General features: G+C 34.1%; 1 protein-coding gene across 6 annotated transcripts in view; it reads left to right on the top strand.

Moving 5' to 3' along the window:
• TCF12 (transcription factor 12) overlaps positions 1–23565 on the top strand; it is a 389423-nt gene that overhangs the window by 308483 nt on the left and 57375 nt on the right. For 5 of the 6 annotated variants that reach the window (XM_011940522.1, XM_011940525.1, XM_011940527.1 and 2 more), the window contains one exon: positions 22448–22553. In XM_011940522.1, the coding sequence (XP_011795912.1) occupies positions 22448–22553 (106 nt within the window). Of the gene's footprint in view, positions 1–10723; positions 11309–22447; positions 22554–23565 lie in introns of those variants that run through there. The other variant, XM_011940528.1, reaches the window with a different exon arrangement.

Raw genomic sequence — 23565 nt, 5'->3', positions numbered from 1 at the left:
GGATGGTCTCGATCTCCTGACCTCGTGATCCGCCCGTCTCGGCCTCCCAAAGTGCTGGGATTACAGGCTTGAGCCACCGCGCCCGGCCTCAGAATTCTTATAGTCAAAAGATAACCTTGATCTTTGGAAAAACATCCTGTTTTTTTTTTTGGTTTTTTTGTTTTGTTTTGTTTTGAGACAGTCTCACTCTGTCACCCAGGCTGGAGTGTGGTGGCACAATCTTGGCTCACTGCAACCTCCACCTCCTGGACTCAAGTGCTCCTCCCACCTCAGCCTCCCAAGTAGCTGGAACTACAGGCAAGTGCCACCACAACTGGCTAATTTTTGTATTTTTTGTAAAAACAGGGTTTCACCTTGTTGCCCAGAGAGGCCTCAAACTCCTGGACTCAAGCGATCTACCCACCTTGGCCTCCCAAAGTGCTGGGACTACATGTGTGAGCCACTGCGCCCAGCCTGGAAAGAAAGAACTTAAAAAAATTTTTTTTTTGTTTTGAAACAGGGATTCAATCTGTGGCCCAGGCTGGAGTACAGTGGTGCCATCATAGCTCACTGTGGCCTAAAACTGCTGGGCTCAAGCAGAGGGGCAGTCCTCCCACCTCAGCCTCCTGAGTAACTGAGACTGCAGGCACATGCCACTACACCTGGCTACATTTTCTATTTTTTGTAGAGAAGAGGTTTTGCTGTGTTGCCAGGGTTGGTCTCAAACTCGTGGCCTCTAGTGATCCTCCCATCTTGGCCTCCCAAAGTGCTGGGATTACAGGCGTGAGTCACTGTGTCCAGCCCAAAATGTTTCTTATTGCATAATTCTTGTTCTTCAGGCACATGATGTAGTATTTAGGAAATACTTTTTGAATTAAAGGGATAAAAATAAGGACTACGAGGCCATTATTTTATGTATCTATAATAGGAAACATCACCTGTTAATGACTTCCTGCTCTAAGCTGTACTTTTTAACTTCTCCTCTGATTGTTCCAACCTTCAGTAAGTTAACTGGCTTTCTTTGTAAAAGAAACTGAATTATTTGTCCCATTTCTCCCCTCAATTATGCAGTTAATTCCTAGTTGTCAAAATAGGAGTATTTTACCAAAACCAAAACAAAAAGCAGGAAAATTACAGGTAATTCAGCCATCAGCATTAATTCTACTTTGTTTTAGGAGGACCTAATTAAAAATATAGGGCCATGGTCCTCACGTGAAAGAAAAGTATGGAAAACAACAATACAGGAATTCTTTTTCTAAAGGAAGTAAGTTATGGTTTTATTGACATACATTTAAAACAGAGACAGTCTTATATAATATTTATCTTACTACAGTTCTCTTCAAGAATTTAACCATTTGTGGTCACCTATGTTGCTATCATCTTTGTCTAAACCACCTTTACCTCTTTCTTAAATTATGGCAACAGCTTTACAACTGTTCTCCCAGTTTTTTTTTTTTTTTTTTTTTAACACAGGAACATCCTTTTAAAATCTAGGTCAGGTCATATATTCCTCTGCTTAAAATCCTCCAGACGCTTCCCTTATTGTAAAACCAACATCTTTAAAATGGCTTACAAGATACCTGCCACCTCTCAGACTTCGTCTTCTACAACTCTGCCCTTCCCTCACTTCACTCTAGCCATACTCTCCTTTTTACTGCTTCTTAAAGATGTCAAGCACACTCCTACCTCAGGGCCTTTGCATTTGCAGTTCTCTCTCATGGAACACACTTTCCCTAGTGTCCAAATGACTAGTTTTCTCTTTGATCTCATATCACTCTGTCAATGAAGATCTTTTGTGACCATCCTATATAAAAGGGCAACATACCCCTAGTACCTCCTCATTCTTTACCTGATGTATTTTTCTCTACAGTATTTTATACCATCTGATTTGCCCTAATTTATTTATTCTTTATCTGTATTACCCAGGAGCAACATAATAAAGCAGGGATTTTATGTTGAGTATTGCACCTGCAGCACAGAGGTACATAACAGATATTTAATAACTATTCGTTGAATAAGTGAACAAAGGCAAGTGATTAGCAATACAGCCATAGCTCTTCTTTCTGGACCATGCTGAGCTGACTCAGAGAAGGTATAAGCTACATGCTAGATAATCTGAATTATCTTCAGGAGAAAGATAACTACGTAACTGTATATTTTAACTCACTACATTATAAAACATATAACATGCTTAAACTTTGTAAACACTTTTCGGGGAGGAAAAGAGAGAGCTCCAGTTTTTCATCAGAAAAATAAAAGTCTTTTCAGCAGCAAAGAACACTGTAGTTATTTCTGTTTACATGGACAGTGTGCCCCTTGGTTAGATTGGAATTATTAGATAAGAATTAGATTATTAACTAGGAATTAGATTAGCGCTAGGAAGTCATGCATTTGTTTTCCAATGAGGTCTTAGCATTAGAAGATCATGTTCTTATATTCATATAATCTTTATTCCCATTTTAACAACAGTAACACAATTTGAACCTTTTTTATATAACAACCATTTCAGTCTGATATCACCAGTGTTATGGCAAGGAAGTGTCCTCAAGATCGCGCACCTATAAAGTTACTGTAGTGTTGTCACCCGTTTTTCACCTTTTGCTCCCTTACTTTATCCTGTAAACTTTCCAACCTACATATTCATTACAGCCATATTTGTGTGTCATAGTCCTGTTTACCACTCTACTAAATTCTCCAGCCAAAAGGAGCAAAGAAACAAGTCATAGATGGGCACTGCATCTTTATTATAGAATAGTGCAGGAACTGCAGCCCACTTACTTAAGATGAGCTCCCATATTGACTCCTTAACTCTGTGTTGCTTGCTAAAATTATAACAAGGCCATCTCTGGAGAGGATTATGTATTATTTGAAGGGCATAGCCACAAATGTTTTGTTTTCCAGGTGATGCTATATTAAACATAAAATATCTGACTTGTAGATAAATTGCACATTATTGAGAAATCAAAATAGTTACTGAGTAAATTAAACAATGACAAAGTTAGGTAAGAGTTGTTATCAATCATAGGATGTCACTGCTTTTCTTTATTTTGTTTTACTATTTTGTTCAAGATAAAGTTGATAGGGCAGGGAGCAGTGGCTCACGCTTCTAATGCCAGCACTTTGGGAGGCTGAGGTGGGAGGATTGCTTGAGCCCAAGAGTTCAAGAACAGGCTGGGCAACAAAGTGAGACCTTGTGTCAATGATACTTTAAAAATAAAAATAAAAAAGAAAGACGATGGTTTTAAATGAACATATTACTAGGCAATGGAGTTATATATAACTAGCCTTTTAGATACTTCATTTGCTGGCATAAATATTATTAGAATACAAAGCTTTTGGACTCTTGTCTTAGAACTGAGATGTTGTAATTATGTTTTCAGATTCCTTTTTTGGTTCATCCTTTCATTTCATGTGAGGCTTTAGACTTTTAATTACGCCTCTTGCAGATATGATTATAAAAATGCAATTTAAGGCTGGGCATAATGGTCTATGCCTGTAATCTCAGCACTTTGGGAGGGTGAGGCTGGCAGATCGCCCGAAGCCAGGAGTTGAAAACCAGCCTGGCCAACATGGCGAAACTCTGTCTCTATTAAAAATACAAAACTTAGCAGGGTGTGGTAGCGCACGCCTGTAATCCTAGCTACTCTGGAGGCTTAGGCATGAGAATGGCTGGAGCCCGGGAGGTGGAGGTTGCAGTGAGCCAAGATTGCACCAGTGCACTGCAGCCTGGGCAACAAAGCAAGACTTTGAGACACACACACACACAGACACACACACACACACACACACAATTTAAGATCGGTGTGGACACCTGGTATCATCTATGCCAGTGGATCACAGCTTGAATCTTGAATACAAGAAGATTCAAAACATCAGAAAAACCTAACAAATTCTGTGGATTCTGTAGTTTACTGAAATAAAGTGGTAACTAAACATCAGGTTTCTTTCACTGGAATTATTTCAGCTCAGCATGGCAATGCTTCATTTACCTTTTAATCTGAAGTTGTGAACTGCAGTTACATGGCTTTGCGTTTTCTTTTTTGTTTTTGTTCATTTGTTGTTGTAGTTGTTGTTTTTCTAGAGACAGGGTCTCTCTGTCACCCTCGCTAGAGTACAGTGGCACAGTCATAGCTCATTGCAGGCATGAACTCCTGGGCTAAAGCAATCCTCCCACCTCAATCTCCCAGGTAGCTGGGATTACAGGTTCACACCACCCAGCGAATTTTTTGACTTTTGTAGAGACAAGATTCTTGTCATGTTGCCCGAGCTGGTCTCAAACTCCTGGGCTCAAGGGATCTTCCCACCTTGGCCTCCCAAAGTGGTAGGATTACAGGCATGAGCCACCATACCCCGCCTTGATTTTTCTTTTTAAGAGAGAAAAATGTTTATCATAATGGAATTTAAAAAAAAGAAAAAAGTCTGAGAGACAAAAATCTTTCATAATAGGAATTCAGAGTTTTGGGGTGGAGTACATAATAAAATGTTTTATTAGTGGTGAAATGGCTAGGAAGTCTTTGGCCTAGTTTAATGCCTGCATTTCACAGAAATGGAAAATTAGGCTCAGGGAGAGTCAACGACCTACTCTAAGCTGTCATGCCTCCTGAGAGGCAGAGCTGAAACCTGGATCCCTATCTCCTGACTCCCAGTTTAGTGCTCTTTCGCATTACATGATATAACTCCACAGTGTTCTGGGACCTGAGTAGCCCATCTTATATTACATAGAATGATAGGGAGAATACTTCTGCCCTACTGCATACACATGTGCTACAGCTACATAGAGCAAGTAGCTTAACAAATTTCTTCCAAGTTTTGTATCTGTTTCCCAGCGTCTGTTTAGGGACACTTGTCATTGTTAGGAATGGTGAAGCATACCTAATACTGGTCAAACAATGCTTGTTTTGCATTGTTCTTTGTTGAAAATGTATGACTGACACCATTTCCCATCTTTTTCCCTGTTGATTTCACTCTTCTTAGATGTGTGTTCAAACTGAAGTATTTTTTGGCTTTTGCTGAGAATGGTCACCAGAATTTAGTAATAAGAAACCATTCCTAAAATGTATGTCTTTTCATAAATTCAAGATCTGTATGATTTCTTCCAGTGAATATAGCAAAAATTAGCTTTGCTTTTTTGCTTTATTATCACAGATGTGAGGCAGGATGTTTTGATAGACTCAGTATTTATGTAGAGGTAAGAAGTATTAAAAAATTACTACCACTAGCAAGAATTTTTACTGAAACAAAAATATAGATTGGGGACCAAAAATAACTTAATGTATAAGTTACTTACAGCTTTGGATCGCAGATTGTTGAAATGGTTCTGGGCTAAGATGCAGATGTTACTTCTGGTCTTTTTAAAAATAAATTTTAAATAGAATAGAATATCTTGATGCTGTTCCATTTCTCATAAATTGAAAGGATCTGGTGTTTTCCAGTTCAGAAGAAAAAAAAAAAAAAAATCACACCGGCCAAAAGAAGAAACAAAAAAACAGGTGGCACTTTCTTTAAGAGACAGCTAATTTGACCCAAGACGACATGTTCACAAAAATTATTTAGCTTTACAGATGATTTTAAATGATAGCTTTGTTTGCCTACAGTTTTGTTTTGTTGTTAGATTTCCTAACGAGTCAATAGTGCAAAGCCTTATGTCAGTCTTGAAACATCTTCAGAAGTGCTGGTTTCTTGAGGAATTTAAAAACCTGGGGGTCATCCTCATCGTTTTTTTTAATGTGTGCATACACACACCATTAGGCAGTCCTGTGATTATAGAGCCATCTGCAGGAAAATTGTCAAGTTGCAACATAGTTAATGATTCTCTTACTGTGTTATTTCAAGTGGTAAATGAGAAGTGACAAACTGCAATTCACATAGGGAAGGAAAGGGGAAAGAAAAGGACAGCCAAGAGATGTAGGGGCAGCGGGACCCCCCCTCTTTAATTTTTCAAAGAAAACTGCTTTGTCATTGTGAGTTTGTGATCAAAAGAAACATGCAATTTGCTTCAGATTTTACATATTCTCAGTAATTATATAGTTCTGTCTCATTTGAAGGGTTATCTAATGATTGCCTTTTAGAAGCTTTGTATGATCTGTCAGTTCTGTTCATGTTGATGTCGGAGGGATACTATTTATTCACCTCAGAAAGAGATTTATTTGCTTTCTTCTCCAGGAGGTATGGCTGTTTTTACATATCCTCATTATAGTCATATGGTTGTCAAAAGGAAATTAATTGTTCTTTTACCTTTAAAATGCAGTTTACAGAGGTGATTTTTTCCATTGACTGTATAGGTAGGTGTTTTCTATTTTGTTAATCATTAAGCATTTCTAAAACTCATTTTAGACTTGAGATATTTGTAAAGAAACAGCCATCTGATATCCTGTATCCGAGTCAGATGCTCTTTTATGAATTTTACCATGTGTCTTTACACTGTGTTGAGAAATGTGTATTTATATGTGTTGATATCCAAATAAGTCATTTACCAGTACTCAGACTCATCTTTAATATCTACCGGTTATTGGTTTGGTTAAGATTTTGGTAATCACAATTAAGGCTTAATTGGAACAGTTTTTTCCGTGGAGTGTCACTTGAGTAAAGATCACAAAATCAAGTCTCTGATTTTTAAGATTTTCATACAGTGGAAAGATAGTAATTAGAAGCCTTTTTACTGATAGACTGGGTATCAGCAAGATGGGAGTGATTGTTGAATTAGAAGATGTACTACTGATTTTAGATCAATAACACAATTAACTTTAAATAATATGCATTGAATGCTAGTGAATTGGTTTGAAAATGGTGCATTATTTCACTGGAGTTTTATATTCTTAATTTCTTTCTTGCAGAAGTAAATTTTCTAAAATGTGAGGATATAGGAAAATCAGAAGAACAACTTTCTGAACATTTAGGAATGACTTTATTTACAAAGTAGCATGTACTACCAGAAAAGTCTGCAATATATTGTTCAGATATAAAACCTGAAATTTTGATATCTGACTTAATTAGCAAGGCTAACTAAAACACTGCACAGTTGAGAGACAGCATTGACTCACATAACATCTCTTTACAAGATTGAGGAGGAAGAAGAGGCATTGTGGAAAGTTCTTTTGCTTTGAATTTGTTCACTTACAGATTCTGTCACTATCCTCTTAAATCTATCCTCACCCCTACCTCCCTTGCAGCCAATAATTTATTATTTGCTGAGTTCATCCTTTAGGAAAATATAGAGTTCATTTGTAGAGTTATTCATGTGTCAGGTTTTAAGATTGACTTCATTTATTACTCTGAAACTCTTATTTTCCAAGATTTGATTCACTTAGAAATAATGTTGAAACTTTTCATGAGGAATCTTATGAGTGGGTTTTAGGTTTACTTTTCCAGTCAGATCTTCTGGCTTTTGGGACAGTGGAATGTTGCCTGTTTGTTTTAGAAGAATATACAGTAAGATTAACCACTAACTGGCCTGTGTTAACTAATTCAAGATACATAATTCACTTCCATTAAAAATTTTCTTTCAAAAACTATTTAGAATTTTACGTTACCTTTGGAAACATTCTTGCTTAAGGATCATTTAAAAATAGCTGTAACTGTTATAGTGATCCAAATATAAGGATAAAAATGAGCTAATAAAGTAGATAAAAATACTACAGGGATAACTGTAAGAAATTTAATATAGTTCCCCAAGGAAGATCTGTTTCCCAATCAACAGAAATGTAAGATGGAAGAGGGAAATTTTGCATGGAAGCCTGGAATTTAAACTGAAGTTTCCAGAGAGCTCTTACTTTGTGGACTTTTTGAAAACATCTTTTCCTAAATCATCAGTAAAGAAGTAACTTCTTTAGGCAAAGAACATTATGGCTTTTTCTTGCCTAGTTTAGTTCTGTGTTTAATGACTGCTGGAATAGCAACAAACATAACATCCTGATAACATTTGGGAGGAAAAGGCATTTTTGAAAATTGGTGAAATGCAATAATCTTTAAACCAGGAATCATCAGTTTGTTAATAAAAGATGTATGGTTCCAAGTTATGTATTTTTTCAGGGTCCTCTGGCATTTTCATTAATCATTTTGCTAGTGTGTACAATGATTCCTATCTTGTGTAAAACTTGATTTTTTATATTTTTGAACTAGGTGACATGAATATTGAGTCAGATCACATAATCTTAGAGTAACACACAAGTGATTATGTAGAGTTGTGGGTGGAAACAATTCTGGATAAAAAGTGCATGACAGTTCAGAGCTCCTGTGCAGACTGCATGCCTGTCTGAAATCAGGTTTAAAAATTGGCCCTGTCTCCAGCTGACTCGTTTTGTCAGACTGAGTCACAGGATTAACCCTTGACATGTTCCTTTAAAAAAAAAAAAAAAGCAAAGATTAAACAACTGCATTGACTAAAACAGCACTTGATCCATCTATATGCATTTTTTTTCCTGTAATATGATTCTGCTTAGGACAAGAAATTGTGCTACAGCTGTTGCATAGATTAAATTAATTTTTAAAAAATTGGGAGCAGAGAAAAAAAGATTTTATTGTACAAGATAATTTATAATGGCAATCAAGCAATGACCATCTACATCAAACAGTTTTAGTTTTTTGGGGGGTAAGGCAGGCTTCAAGAAAAATGCTGTTTTGGAGCGACAAACTTAAAAGACTTTTCCATAGCATACAAGTAGAATATAGGGGCATTTTATGTAGATTCCACCAGTTTTGTTGATGATTTACTGCTTTTGAAGAATGAGCTTTTAATATCATATAATTATAGATACAGGCATAGAGTTTTGTTTTGGTTTTTAGTTTTTATATCTATCATCAATTTAGGCAGTAGTGTATACCAAGTAACTGTGGTGTGTATTGGCAGGGGAGGTCTTACCAACACGTGTACGAGTTTTATATTTACGTTTTTTAGGGGAATAATGAAAAGTAGAAGCAAAAGCTTTTAATTAGTTACTCAACTCTCTTTAGAAACCATGTTTCACATTCAGGTTTCATGTTTAACACTAAATCTTACCTAGGTGTTTAATAAATAAGTGCGTTTTTTTCCATTAAAGAAATTTGATTATACTGTTTGGCTTTTACCATGAATTTCTTTTTTATCTGAATGTATGTTTATTCTCTTCAGATTATCATATAATTGCCTCTAAAATAAAGAACTGGTGTTAAAATATTAAAATTTTCATTATGCTTTAATAACCAAGGTTGCTTAGTTGGGTTTACATTATGATGTTTGTTTTATCAGACAACATAGTAAGTACCCTGTCTGTTTTCTGCCAGGCATCAGAGAAATGGGCTTAACTGTCATAGGTGGATGTTTTTTAACCAATATAAAAAAGTTTTCTCAGATTGAAGCGATGATTATAAAAATGTTGAAGTATTGTCAGTGCTTTGTGGCTCCCCTCTTCTCCTTCTTCCTCCTCAATTTCTATTGAAAAGTAAGTGTTATTTTTAATAATTAGTAGAGAAAATTTTATTGATTAGATTTTGATTTTCCTTTTTTTGTTTTTTGTTTTTAGAGTAGCCGATCTGTCAGTATAGAAAGACTGTGTATGGAAGACTAAAATTTACTTGAATGGTTTTAAGGCATGCTATTGTTAATTGTAAATCAAAGCTTTTTACCCAGTTCTCCAAGGATTGAAATGGGTCTTTGTGGTCTCTCAGGAGGGAGGAAGTTACAAACCGCTCCGTAGACTGGCATTTTAATAGTCTGCTGTACAGCGATGTTCTTTTGCAGCTGCTGCTTAGCCTTTTCTGTATCTGGAGAGTGTGGGGAGGTTTCATTGTTGTTCCAATACTATCAGCTTTTAAAACATTGTGAAGTTAGTCGGCCTTATTGTCTGATTTAGTTTTGTTACTATAATTTGATCAATATGTTAATAAAAATGAGGTTGGGGAGATAGGGGGTCCCTTGTAGTATATTCCTAGAATATTTTATAGAGGATTTCTGTTTCATGAAAGGTACCTTTAAAAAAAGTGATGTGCCCCTTTTGCAGCTTGTGAGCTCTCCTCTGATTAATACAATCCTGTTAGAACCTACAAGGCATAGAGAGAAGGATAGTACAAAGAGGTTTTGATTAAGGGAAATGAGACAAAAAGGGAAAGTTGCAATTCTGTTTTTCCAGGTTATAATTACAGCAAAAAATTGATTGGAAAACATTTAAATAGCAAGACATGTTTGTGTGAGAGACATATGTTTTTGTAGACAACTTTCAAAACCTTTTGACTTCGAAGTATGAGTTAGAAATGTCTGTAAGACATTTATTCCCACACTTATTATTTTTCCTTTCTGAGAAATGTGAGCATTAACATAAAAATATGAATACACAAAGTATTAAGAACAATAATAAACAGAGGAAAGACTTATAGGAAACTGTTCAGTTTATTCTTTCATACTTTATGTGAAAGATGTGTGGATTTTTTTTAAGAGCAATCCTATTGCAAGACCTTATAAACTTTTAATTGGTGTTGTGTATGAAGAATTCGAGGCTTATAACAAAATCTGTATTATTAAATGTTTCCGTTTTAGAAACAGGTAATTTATTTTCAAGATAATCTATCTGATTTTTGGACTAAGCTTTTTAATAAAATGTGTTCTTTTCAATTTTCTTCAACATAATTTTTCTAACTTAAAGTATGGTTTGTTCTAGCTAGTTAAGAGGTATTGCATGATGGTCCGCTTTCTCCAGGAAGTGATTTTATACAAGATTTAACTGTCTAGATCTTTCTTGTTACACATGATTCAGTATTTCCAATTCCTGATTACTTGATCATGTGTTTATCAAAGTTGAAGCAACTTTAGACCATGCCAGATGGTAAGGCTGGAGGTGTAGTAAGCTAGGTTTCTCTGCCACAAGTGCTCTAATTTAATTAAAACTAAAAACACATTAGCAGAAAATCTGTCAGTTTGCCTTCCTTTGTGTGTGTGTATATGTACATATGAGACAAATCTAATAATTTCTTGGGTTATTTTTATTCAGGACATATCTGTCTATTTAGCACTTACAAGTGACTTGTATTTTTTTAATACCTCAAATTTTGTCTTCTTGGTATCCTCCACCAATGCAAGGACTTGATAGAAATTGAAAGAGGTTACTTACAGCATAAACCCTCCCTCTGTGCTCTGTGAGTTGGTTCAGTCCTATTTTGCATAAGTTCCTTTTGAGTAGATCCATGTGTGGATGCATAGTACTGAAGACTTACTCCCTTTGCCTGTTTGGATATATGTCTTGGAGAGAAGCTGTGTGCATTAGCTACAAATAGTAACGTTTTCAAAATCAACATGTATTGTGCTTATCCTGTCCCTGGAATGGGCAGCAATTCTTTGATGTATTACTACAATGGGAAAACGGTAAGCCTTTTTCTTTGTTCATATAGCTTCTAATTCACTTGTTTAATGGAAAGCAGTATATATTAATCGCTTTTTATTAAAATCTGTGAGATTTTGTTTTATCCTTTTCTGCAATATATTAGATTGTATATTTCTTTTTTTTTTTTTTTTGAGATGGAGTGGACAGGCAAGCCCTGTCACCCAGGATGGAGTGCAGTGGCATGATCTTGGCTCACTGCAACCTTCGCCTCCCGGGTTCAAGCGGTTCTCCTGCCTCAGCCTCCCGAGTAGCTGGAATTACAGGCACCGACCACCGTGCCTGGCTAATTTTTATATTTTGAGTAGAGACGCGCTTTTACCATGTTGGCCAGGCTGGTCTTGAACTCCTGACCTTAGGTGATCCACCCACCTCGGCCTCCCAAAGTGCTAGAATTACAGGCGTGAGCCACCGCACCCAGCCTAGGTTGTAGATTTCTTTAGAAGTAGTGTCAGTAAAGTCCTGTCTGCTATATAGCTACCCGATAGTTGTTGGCTTTCGTTTTATTTTTAAGATAGTGTAGAAAATAAACTTGAATTTCTGAGTTATTATTAGCTTGATATTTTTACTAGCAATGAGCTTGAAAGTACATTTGTTTTTATGTTTTTGTGTCTTGTAAACAAATCCTTATGTAAAATGTGTATATACACACATATGTATTGAGAATTATTTGATGCTTTGTAGATGGAAGGAAAAGATGAAAGTCATCTAGGAGATTCGTAAAAATAACAAGTATGAAGCTCTGGTAATGATTAGGGAAGCAGTCAGCTAGTAAGGGCCATATTTCCTGTTTAGAGTTTCAAGTCCAGAGCCTGACTTTTCTGGGATACCATCTGTTTCCAATCAAACTAGAATTTTGACCTTGTGTGGATTCATGAAATAAATCACTATTTTTTAAAAGAATGCATTTATACATTTTCCAAAGAATGCACTGTACTTCTGGTTGATTTATAGCAAGCACATGACTAGGTGTTTTAAAATAATACTTTTTTGTTTTGCTAAACAAGAGTTCTATTCTTTAAATTAATTACCTAGTATTAATAATTTACTGTGTTTCTACAAAAAAATCTATAAGCCAGAGGATTTTATATATTCTAAAAAAAAGAGTAAACTCTGAAAGTTTCAATAGGAGCTATCTTTGTAAGTTACTTGATAAATATTATTAAAAGGTACACTAATGAATAACAGTGTTGGTTTATGTCAGAAACTCAGTGTTTTCCTTCTAAATCTTTCAAAAATAATTTTACCCTCAGATGTCTTATGAAAAAATGCATGTATGGGCTTAGTGAAAGGGGAGGGGGGAGCATTTTTCATGTTGATGTTTTAAGTTATAGAGATTATTCAATTACATTTTACTAAAATAGGCTTAAAATTAGATATGGTTGTCTCTTCCCTTTTTATCACTTAGAAATGTTTTAAAGTAGCCTATGGCTACAACTAGGGTACGAAGAACTAATAAAAGCGCTTTTTCATTCACTGACTGCTTTAGTAAGGGCTCTCTGGACTGGGCCAGTGTTTGGTTGTGAACTTTTGGGTAAGCTTTCAAAAAAGATGAGAAGCAAGTCAAAATATCTTTAAACTCAGTAAAAAGTATATGTTCAAGCTGCCCATATAAGCAGAGCTTTGAATAATGTAAGGATTTAGATAGATGAGTGAATTATTTAATCTCTATGTAATTTTCTTGCCAGCTGTCTTTCAAATGTGAAAATAATTTTCTTTTGTGTCTGATTTTAAGTAAAACAGTCTGAAGATGGTATGTGGGTATGTGTAGCGGGGGAGGTGTGTGTGCATGCGTGTGCACGTGTATAAGTTCAGTAAAATTAATTATGTAGGACCCTGAAACTTCAAGACTAACTCAAAGTGAGTTTAGATTTTATTCTTTCGAAAGCACAGGTTACTGTATTACATTTCTCTTTGTTCTACATTGGGAGTGGGGTAGGGGGAGCTTTGATAGTGGTATTTCCAGGCTTATGGTAGGTGGCATAGCTGGTGTGGTAGAGAAGTGTAGCCTGGAAAAATGATAGTCTGTGCCTAATACAGGTCAAAGGTGACTTTCATGTTCTGGAAAAATATATAAATAAAGAGATGATATGTTGACTTAGTTCTCCAAATCATAAGACCCTAGACTTGTATGTATTTTATTTTTACCCACCTCTAGTTTTTAAAATTATTCTCTAGTAATTATTAGAAATCATTAGTAACATTATTATTTTGTGATGACTTCAGGTTTCTTCAATAAGAAAATCGTGGTATGTAATTACATTGTCTCAAGATTATGTAAATGTATTATTTTAGTGTCTCTTGGGAAATACCTACTTGTCAATGCCTTAAAGTAAAAACTAGCACTTTCATTAACATTTCTAGACTCTAAGTGAAATATACGTCTTCACTTAAGTTATAGAATTTTAATATACTTCTTGTGGTGAACAGGTTAAATTTAAACTCTTTAATCTCATTTTATAGATTTTTTTAAATGATAGAACAAAATAATATTTTGAAATGCTAATAATAAGTTCACATCGTTTCATTTTTAACGTCTCATTTCAGGTTTTATGAGAGAGTGACAAACCCTAAGTGGCCTGCTCTTAAACAGAAAGCTTTCTTTCACTTTTTTCCAGTTTTTTTTCTTTTTTTGTTTTTGAGTTGAAGACCGAAGAGCTTTTTGATATCTTGCCACCTAAAATTGTATGGCCAGTATTGTATTGTTAGATATGTAACAGACTTGGGTATATAGGTGTAGAAAAGAAAAGCCAAAAATGTTAATGCAATTTTTCCTACTGCTTAAAAAGAGAAGGGTTAATGTTTTGTATTATATGTAATTTTTGTGTAGCTGTATTCTGTATCATGTTGTAAGGTATTAATATGGGTTTATAGTAAGTATGAAAATTAAAACTATTTTGCACCTTATACTGTTTTGAAATATAAAAAAATAGGAGAGAATAGTGGGTTTCTGAGATTCCTTCTTCATAAAGAACTCTGCCTGCATTCAGTTTTCTCGTTGATTTGAATAAATTTTGTCCTTTACACAGAAAGTTAGAAAAGTCTTAAGAGCAGAGGGAGGAAAAGTTTTGGGGGGAAAAAAGGACTCTCATTTTTTTTTACCTTTAAGATTTTGGAGTGCCTTCCTCCATTTTTCTGACCAGCCTCCATTTTTCTTGGTTTTAGACTAAAGATTCTATAGCATATTCCAGGTATAAAAATTGCCACACGAACAGACATGATGGCCTTTTCATTGTATGAGGAAATTATTTTAATCTTCTGAGAAACAAACACAGAAATCCAAGTTTTAAAATTCATGCTAGACACACCTTTTGAATATTAAGCTTCTTTGAATGGAATCTGGGAAAAAACAGAAAGAAACTAATGTGATTGTAAGGGCTCTTCTCTGCCAGGAACTGTGCTCGGAACTTTGTTTACCTGATTTAATTGTCACAACCACTGTCATTTAGCTGTTACTACTAGCTCATTTTATAAATAAGGAAAACGAGGTTCAACCTCACCTAGTCTGTAAGTACTACGGTCAGAATTTGAACCCAGGTCAATCCCCCAGAAGCACATTTTCTCCTTTATATCATCCAAGGACATGTAAATTCCTTGGATAAAGTCTCCATAGCAAAGGGTCAAACTGAATTTATCCCAACTACCCATTTACATTAAAATACACTACATTGGATCCAATGTGTATTTGGATATGTAAAAATACATATATATACTACATTGCAAAGAAAATGTAACCGGGAAAAACACTAGGCCACTCTTACAGATCTTTTGCATGTGTGGTCAGAGTAACAATTTCATGAATACTAATTGATGTGGTTAGTCAAGCAGATTTTTATCAACTTTTGTTTAAGAATTTAAAATTAAAACTTTCATATATGTTTTAGCAAGTCTCCTCTTCTAGTAGAATTAATCATACTGAAAATTGGTTTAGCCATGGTTTTGGCACCTGCCTACCAATGAGTTTTTGGGGTTTTTTTGTAAGAATTAGAGTAGCGAGTAAGTAAAATTACATTGTAAATACTTATAAGACTTATTTTTAAAATAAACACTTTCAGTTAATAAAAGACCAAAACTAATGTGACTATATACAGCTGTGTTTCTGTTCCATTGGGATATTTATTACTAGTTAACATGAGAGAAGAATATACGATTAAAATTAATTCAAATTTCCAGACTGTCCATGGGCCCAAAAGAATTAAATCTAACATTTTTTATAATAGGGAAAACATGAAGTCATTTTTTAACTCTCTTAATATAGAATGCTAAAGACATTGAATGACAAGGACTTCAGCATAAACCTACTTCGCATTTTTCCCCTTTACCAAAAATATCTGAGACTATAGTGTGTGAGCGCAAGAAAGGTTTCTTTTCTTGATTCAAGTGAATACAAATACTAGTGAGTTAAAACTAGCTCTTGCTACAGTTTTACATACTAGAGGGTGTTGTCACTGGTCAATTTTATGAATGTTTTTGAGAGAAATTTATGTTTCTTTCTACTTGTATATCAAAGGGGATCAGGTGTAATATTGTTGAATCTCAATTTTTTTTAAGTAGGTAGGTAATGTGTGTCAGTCATTGATTTGTTTAGTATATTATCCTAGCAAACAAGTTTCAAACCCTGTCCCTTAGAACCATAATTCAAGAAAAACATTGAGATTATTAGAAAAATGATAGCAGTTACCGTAGAAAATCAGTAATATGCCCAGTAATGTTAATTTAAGATTAATGTAAATGTGCTTTGAAGGAATTTTTCTCACAGTTGAAAACCAGTAATATTCAACTGTGTTTGTTACACAGTAACAGCAGCAGTTGATTTTAAAATGCTTTGTACTGAAAACTAGAATTCATTTTTCTTACTGTTGTTAGAAAAGAAATTTCATTTTATTTTCTCTGGAAAATTTTTGGAAAGAGATATTGGTCCTCTTACTTAGGAAACTGTTGAAAATATAAACACATGTCTATCCCTTTTGCAGAATTTCAAGTTGCATTTTTAACAGGCTAATTAGGTAAAAAGAATCTTACGTAGAGATGGCTTGTATGTGCCTGAGTCAGTCTTTGTACTTCAGACGTTTTGCTTTATAATACCTGTGGTTTCAGTTCTTGTGGTATTTTTACTGGAACTATCTAAATATTTTCCCCCTCAGGCTTGAAATTACCATTAAAAACTGTAGTAGCAGATTGGATTTTATGGCAGAATTTGCCATTTTATGTAATATGAAAATACTGAAAGCATTGAGATATTTATCAAATCTGTCATTTGTTGAAATATTCTTAGATATTAGGGAATTATTAAATTAGACTCATTTTAATATTTATCTAGATTTTTAGGTTATTTTCTTTGGGATTGCATTGTTTAAATTTTGATTACAGAGGGAACAAGGAAAGTGAGAAGGCGTAAGTTTCAGAAATTTTTAAATGTTACCATTTAGGCTACTGATACATGTTTTTCTTTTTCTTTTTTTTTTTTTAAATAAGACGGAGTCTGGCTCTGTCTCCCAGACTGGAGTGCAGTGGCAGTGGCACGATCTCGGCTCACTGCAAGCTCCGCCTCCCGGGTTCACACCATTCTCCTGCCTCAGCCTCCCGAGTAACTGCAACTACAGGCGTCCGCCACCACGCCCAGCTAATTTTTTTATTATTATTATGTTTAGTGAGATGGGGTTTCACCATGTTATCCAGGATGGTCTCGATCTGCTGACCTCATGATCCACCCTCCTCGGCCTCCCAACGTGCTGGCGTGAGCCACCACACCCAGCCAAGGATATATGCTTTTTATCTGAGAATATGTATAAGATTGGTATTCATACAAAATAACCGATCAGAATGATCTGAAAATGATCAGAAAAATATATAGGAAATGGTTTTTAGGAAATGTCTTTAATTTTCTCTGATATCTTCCTAGCACTCTTATACAAATAGGTATAGTTATTAAAGCAAAAATTTATTTACTTTTCTTAAAACAGCCTCTTTTTACTAAATTTCAATCCCACAAAATTGAGAAAGAGAAGTTGGTTGTATATATTGCTACGTGTGGAACTTGCGTAGATTAATCAATTTAAATTAAATTAATAATTTAAACACTAAAAATCTTTAAATTACCTAGTTTTTTTAGTGCTGACTCTTAAATGTACATATTCTTAAAATTGTAGGCCTAGAGTCTTAATTGCAGTTTTTTAATATAGGGTTTGACCTGGGTTGGGATATTTATTGTTTAATACTAAATATAATTATATAAGATACCGGATAAAGTGGATGTTCATGAATATAATATCATATTTTCATTTTAAAATTATTATGGCAGGGCAAGTTAGCCAAATAGTTTTGTTATGTTTTGTTATTTTGATAAATTGATGTAAATTATGCTGAATATAATTTCTGTTATTAGCACAGACCTTTCACGTATTTGAGGCCCACATTAGCATGTGTTAAAGTGTTTAATGATACTAAACATATTGGAACTTAAAGAGAACTGCTATTCAAACCATCTTGACAAAAGATCTAATAGAAGCCCAAACATAATGAAATCTTGGTAATTAGTTCTGTGTCAGACTGTGTTCAGAAAAGTAGATAGCCTTCTCCACACTTCTTTATTCCAAATTAGGTGAAAGTGTTCTCAAAATGTTTCAGAATGTAGGCTGACTTTGGTTTTCATAGGCCTTGGAGTTTTTAAGAATTCTAGAGTATATTTCAAAATAATTTATACAATCTTAAACTGCTGGATAAGAAGGATCTAAATCTGTCTTGTTCAGTATAGTAACCAGTAACCACAAATGGTATTTAAATTAAATAAAATAAAATTTAAAATTAAGTTTCTCAACTGCACTATCCACATTTCAAGTGTTCAGTAGTCATGTGACTAATAGCTACTGTATTGTACAGCGTAGATACAGAACATTTCCATCATCACAGAAATATATTGGACAATATTCATGTAAAGCATTCTTCTCTTTTTCTCTGGAAGGGTATCTCAATTAGGATATATTTCACATACTAAAGAAAATTCCCGTCTCTTCATCACTTGGGAAATGCCACCACATAGGCTGTGGATCTATTTTTTGAAGTATGGTTAATCACATCATGCTTTAACTCTGTCTTATCACTGAATGTGACTAGATAAAAAGAAGAACTATCTTCTTTAGCAAAACCTCTGCGTCTTTGCATTTTTTCCCAGTAACAGAAAGTCATTATGCCTCCCTGCCTCACAGGAAGGTTTCCAGTATTAATTATAGGAAAGATGTATTGAAATCGGGAGCACAGTACACAGCTCCAACCTCTAGAGCTGAACAGAGTATATGCCCTGAATTTGGGGTTGTCCATATGACTAAACTGAATCATCTGAGCAGGAAAAAAGGGATCTGTCTTTGCCAGTTTTACTCAAATTTGTTGTATGAACTAAAACATTTCCAGGATAATTGGGTAATCACTGTAAAGAGTAACTGTAAGTATTCATCCCCAAAGTATGCTATCCCTTTTTAAAAGTTGCTTTACGGTGAGTCTGATGAGGACATGCAAGATATTATTAATGTGAATGTGTTCTTTTCAACAGACTTAATAATGAAGGGGAGGTATCTATTAGATTTTCTATTTTCTTCTTTCAGGTTAGAACTGTCTGTTCACTACACATTCAGAATTTCTCTTAACACCATTCTTACAGGGGAAAGTATAAGTGCTTGGGAAAAGAGTTGGTCCCATGGTAGCTACTGTGAGCTTGGCATTCTGAAGAGGAGAATAGAATTCTAAAGAAAATGTCTACCACATTTTAATAGAACATCTTAAATTACTTAATTTTACCCTTTTTCTATTCTCTTTAAAATAGTTTGACTCCTGGACTCCTGGTAGATTTTAATCATCTTAAAGCACATATATTCCTTTCTCTTAATTTTAAGATTGATTGTCATGATACAAAATCATCCTTCAGATTTCAACCAATGATTAGATCATTAACTAGGGGAAAAAACTGGCATCTGTGTTCAGGTGATCAGATGACATAAGCAGTCTGGTTTTAATTTGTGGCCAGTACTGATTGTAACTAAGAGAGACTTGCTCTTTTTGTGGAATTGGCTGACTATTTCCCTACATCTGGAGTTAATAAAGCCTTTGAGACCACATCAGTTGTGCTTTGCCGCAAGAAGTCTTTGATCTGAAAAATCAAGACTGGCACGACTGCTGCTTCATAACATTGCATCTATGTTTTTGCAAGCTATAGTTAAGATACTAAAAGTAAAGTTATTTAGCTTATTTAGCCTGTGTTAGAAATGCTGGTAAATGTATCTCTTTGAAAGCCATATATTTCAAAACATTCTTAGGAGAAATATTTTGAACTCGTGTTAGTACAAAAATGATATAGGAGGAGTTTTTTTTGTTGTTTTTTGTGTGTGGTTTTTTTTTTGTTTTTTGCCATTTTCAAGGGCTGTCCTTTAAAAGTCCATTGTTTTCAAAATCTGTTTGAAAGATATAGCATTAAAAACAAACTTTACCTCTAAAATGTGCCGTTTTCTCCATACAACTTCAAACTTTTTGAGTAAGGGAAGGCAAGTCTGTGCTTTATGTGGTTTTTCTTAGTTTTCTTGCTTTCCATGACAACCGTCAATAAACCATTATCTGATCAGCATATTCTCTTTTATTTAGCAGCGATTTGTAAATCAGTAAAGTTTATTCTTTTACTTCCTTTTGTAATTGTAACCATCTTCAAATTTTAAAAATGTAAGTATATTAATGTGTGGAATACAGTGAATTGAATGAGAATAAGGATAAAGAAATATAAATTGATAAATTATGTAAAAATTTAAACTAACAAATTATGTCCATTTTTGTGTAAAATGACACATCAAAACTGGAGTGTTTTCGTAATTATCAAGTATGAGAGTCTTACATACTGTTTCAGTCTATAACCTAGATAGAATTAGAGAATTTTATATTTCATCCGTACATATCAAGGATGGTGTATATAGTAAGTGCACATTTGTGATAAAAAGCATATGTTCAGGTGCTGTCTTCTAAATTTGATTCTCATTGTATTTTCTGGATAGTTCTATGGATTTATTCTATTTTGTTGTTGTTCGTGGTTTTAGCTTGGCTTGAGGAAATCTATATAGAAAGGGGACACGAGGACTTCTAGCTAGGGCTAAGTTTAAAAGATGAAACTTGATTAAAAGAAAACAGTCCAAAGTTCCTTTCCTGAAAACCTTATCTGCCTATCAGGCTGTACAATACATTGCAGACACATTTGTATATAGTCCGTTATTTTATTTCAACACAATCATTTGTGAAATACCTTTAAACCAGAAAAGTATGTTTAATATGTGTGATGAACAAACCATTTTATCTGCCATATTCCTCAAACTAGGAGATCCTTCTAGATAATTCTTAGGAATATACTGTATCTTTTCCAAGACTTCTCAGGTACCACAGATGCATGTTTTTATCTCTGGGATGTGAAAGGTAGGAAACAAACCTGAATGCCAGTCCATTAAAAAAAAAAAAAAAATCACCTGTGCTAGCATTATCAGGACCAGCACGAAAAGTAAAAATTACCTTTTATTTAGAATAAACTGTGTATATAACTAGGCTCACGTTAGACAAAAACTGTAAGGAACAGCATTTGAGTATTGAACAGGTAATATTTAGCAACATAACTGCTCCTATTAGAATGAAAGATGATACTGTTAGCTAATACTTATTGCCTGCATACTTTGTACAAGGCACTGTGCTGAACATTTTATATATAATCTCATCTGATCTGCCCATCAATCTCCTCATGCAAGCAGTGTTAACACCATTTTATAAAAGAGGGAATTGAGTCTTGGGAAGATTAGGGTAATTTGCAAAGGGTCTTTACAGTTAATACCTCCAAGAAAGAATAAATTAATCTAATTGACAGTTTATGTAAATAAAAAGTTGGGATCCCATTTTAATCTTGGTGCACTTCCTTAACTCTTTTTCTGTTATTAGTCTATAGACATATATGGTTGGGGTAAAATATCAAATTATGTAGAAGAACATAAAGTAAAAGTCCTCCTTCCCAATTCGCAGTCTAACGATGTAACCACTGTCAGGTTTCTTGTGTGTAATTCTAGAAATTTTCTATGCTTATGCAAACAAATTGTTATATGATTTTTAAAATAGATGCTTCCATAATTTTAATGTTATTCTATTTCAATCAACATTTAAAATTTTTATTTTGTTGAATATAGTGGATGTATCACTTCAAACTAAAACAAAATTAGTTTATTTCATTCACTGCTCACAATAGCTTAGCTTTCTCTTCCTCCTGACTTCTGGTTGACTTTTGTAGACTGTGTATCACTTTAGATATTATTTGTTTTCCACCTTTGTTTCAGTAGTTAAGAGAATAGTGTGATCACGTTTTCATCATTAAGGTTATTTGGCTGCCCATTTAGTTTTCCAGAGGAATGCAAATATTGGCCATTTGCTAATTCAAAATGTTCACGGTTTGCTTATCTAAAGCAAGGGTTTATCAAAGGAAATTAATACTGCTCTAATAAATTAAATGAGATTTTTCTTAAAGCTTTGCCAGACTTGAACGTGTACTAGAAATGTGTTTTTAATTTATTTGCTAACTCTACCAAATTAAGGAAGTTCCTAACTCTACCAAGTTAAGAAGTGTTGTGCCTTTGGTAGTTACCTTCTAATTATAACAAAGATAGCAACGTTTAATCAAACTTATTTTGATTTTATTTGGTGAATCTTGTAACACTGAAAAGAATGAACTTTATGAACCCAGGTTTTATGTTATGCTGTATTCAAAGGACATCTGTTTGCTCCATCAGATTTTGAATCATGAGCCTATGTGAGGTTTGTGTTTGGTAAGCCAGTTCAGTGCTTATTCAGTCACTTGATGTAACTGTCATACTAAGATGCATTACAGAGATATTTAGAGTTGTATTTTTCTCTAATAACCAGTTTAAAAAAAAAAAACATGTGGATGGTAATTAAGTTTGACATTATTTATATGGATTTAAGGCAATATTCTTTTCATTTGTGGTAGCCCTTTGTAAAAATTAGAAGGCCTTTTTAAGCCCCTTACAGAATATAGAACTCATTTTACATAAGTAATATGATAGTCATTTACATTCTAATTAAATATACCATTTAATTTTAAGGTATATGCACCATCCCCAAATTCAGATGATTTCAACCGTGAATCTCCTAGTTATCCATCTCCTAAGCCACCAACCAGTATGTTCGCTAGCACTTTCTTTATGCAAGGTAAGTACTACCAGACAACTGCCAAATACTACTGCAGTCATCTGTGTATCAGCCAGTATTTTAAAGTATTAGGAAAGAGAATACCTATATTCAGGCCTTATCTAATTTTTTTTTTTTGGCTAAAGGAAATTAAAATTTAGCTTTATAATTTTCCAGTGCTGTTTATTACTGACTGCAATTTAATTGAATTATCTAGCAAACCGTTGGAGTGCTGTTCCAGTGTTGATTGAATTTATAAAGGTCTTAAATTGAAAAAAATAGAGCTGTTCTTGCTCATTTTAGAATCTAAATATATGAAAGTTGTTAACTCTAGTTTCTTGCTTCATTTATGGATTCATATCATGCCTAGAATTACCAATATAAAGCAAGAGTGAATATCATAGAACAGAGTAAGACTTGTTAAGAGAGAAAAAGTATTGCATTTCCTTTACTTCATGTCTAACAAATCATTTTTATTTGGTCTCCTGTGGTTTTGTACTATGGGAAGCAAATATATGGGAGCAGTAAATTACTACATAAATGGTTCCTTGACTTTATATTGTTGAGTGGAGTCATTGCTGACACATTTCATTTGAAAGCTAACTATAATGTGGTAATTATCAATTACTTAGTTTTACTCTTAGAGAAACTTCTTTATTCCACAGTTTCAAAATGTTTGATATTATGCATATTGCATGTTATGGATCAATAACTTTCTGTGTATTTGTGAGTATACCACTTAACTAAAAATAAATCTAGCCTATTTCCAAATTTGGAATTTTTATTATCTTCCTTGATACGATTTAGATCTTCTGAAGATTTTTATAATGGCCTGCCTATTAAAGATTAGATTACTTTTTTCCCTAGCTAAAATCTTAATTTCTCCTTTTTAAATGGTAATTTTACAGTTTAGAGGGAAGAAAAGTGGGTAGAAGACTAGGTTGGAAAAGGGAGGAAAAATATCTGGAGGGTACCCCTTGAATTTTTATAAGCAACATCAAAATACAAGAAAAACTTTAGCTAAGGAAAATTT

The sequence above is a fragment of the Colobus angolensis genome, unplaced genomic scaffold (assembly GCF_000951035.1).
Source record: "Colobus angolensis palliatus isolate OR3802 unplaced genomic scaffold, Cang.pa_1.0 Scaffold19, whole genome shotgun sequence".
In the NCBI taxonomy this organism is placed as follows: domain Eukaryota; kingdom Metazoa; phylum Chordata; class Mammalia; order Primates; family Cercopithecidae; genus Colobus; species Colobus angolensis.
The sequence above is the reverse complement of the archived record's forward strand: the minus strand, read 5'-3'. Positions and strand labels throughout refer to the sequence as shown.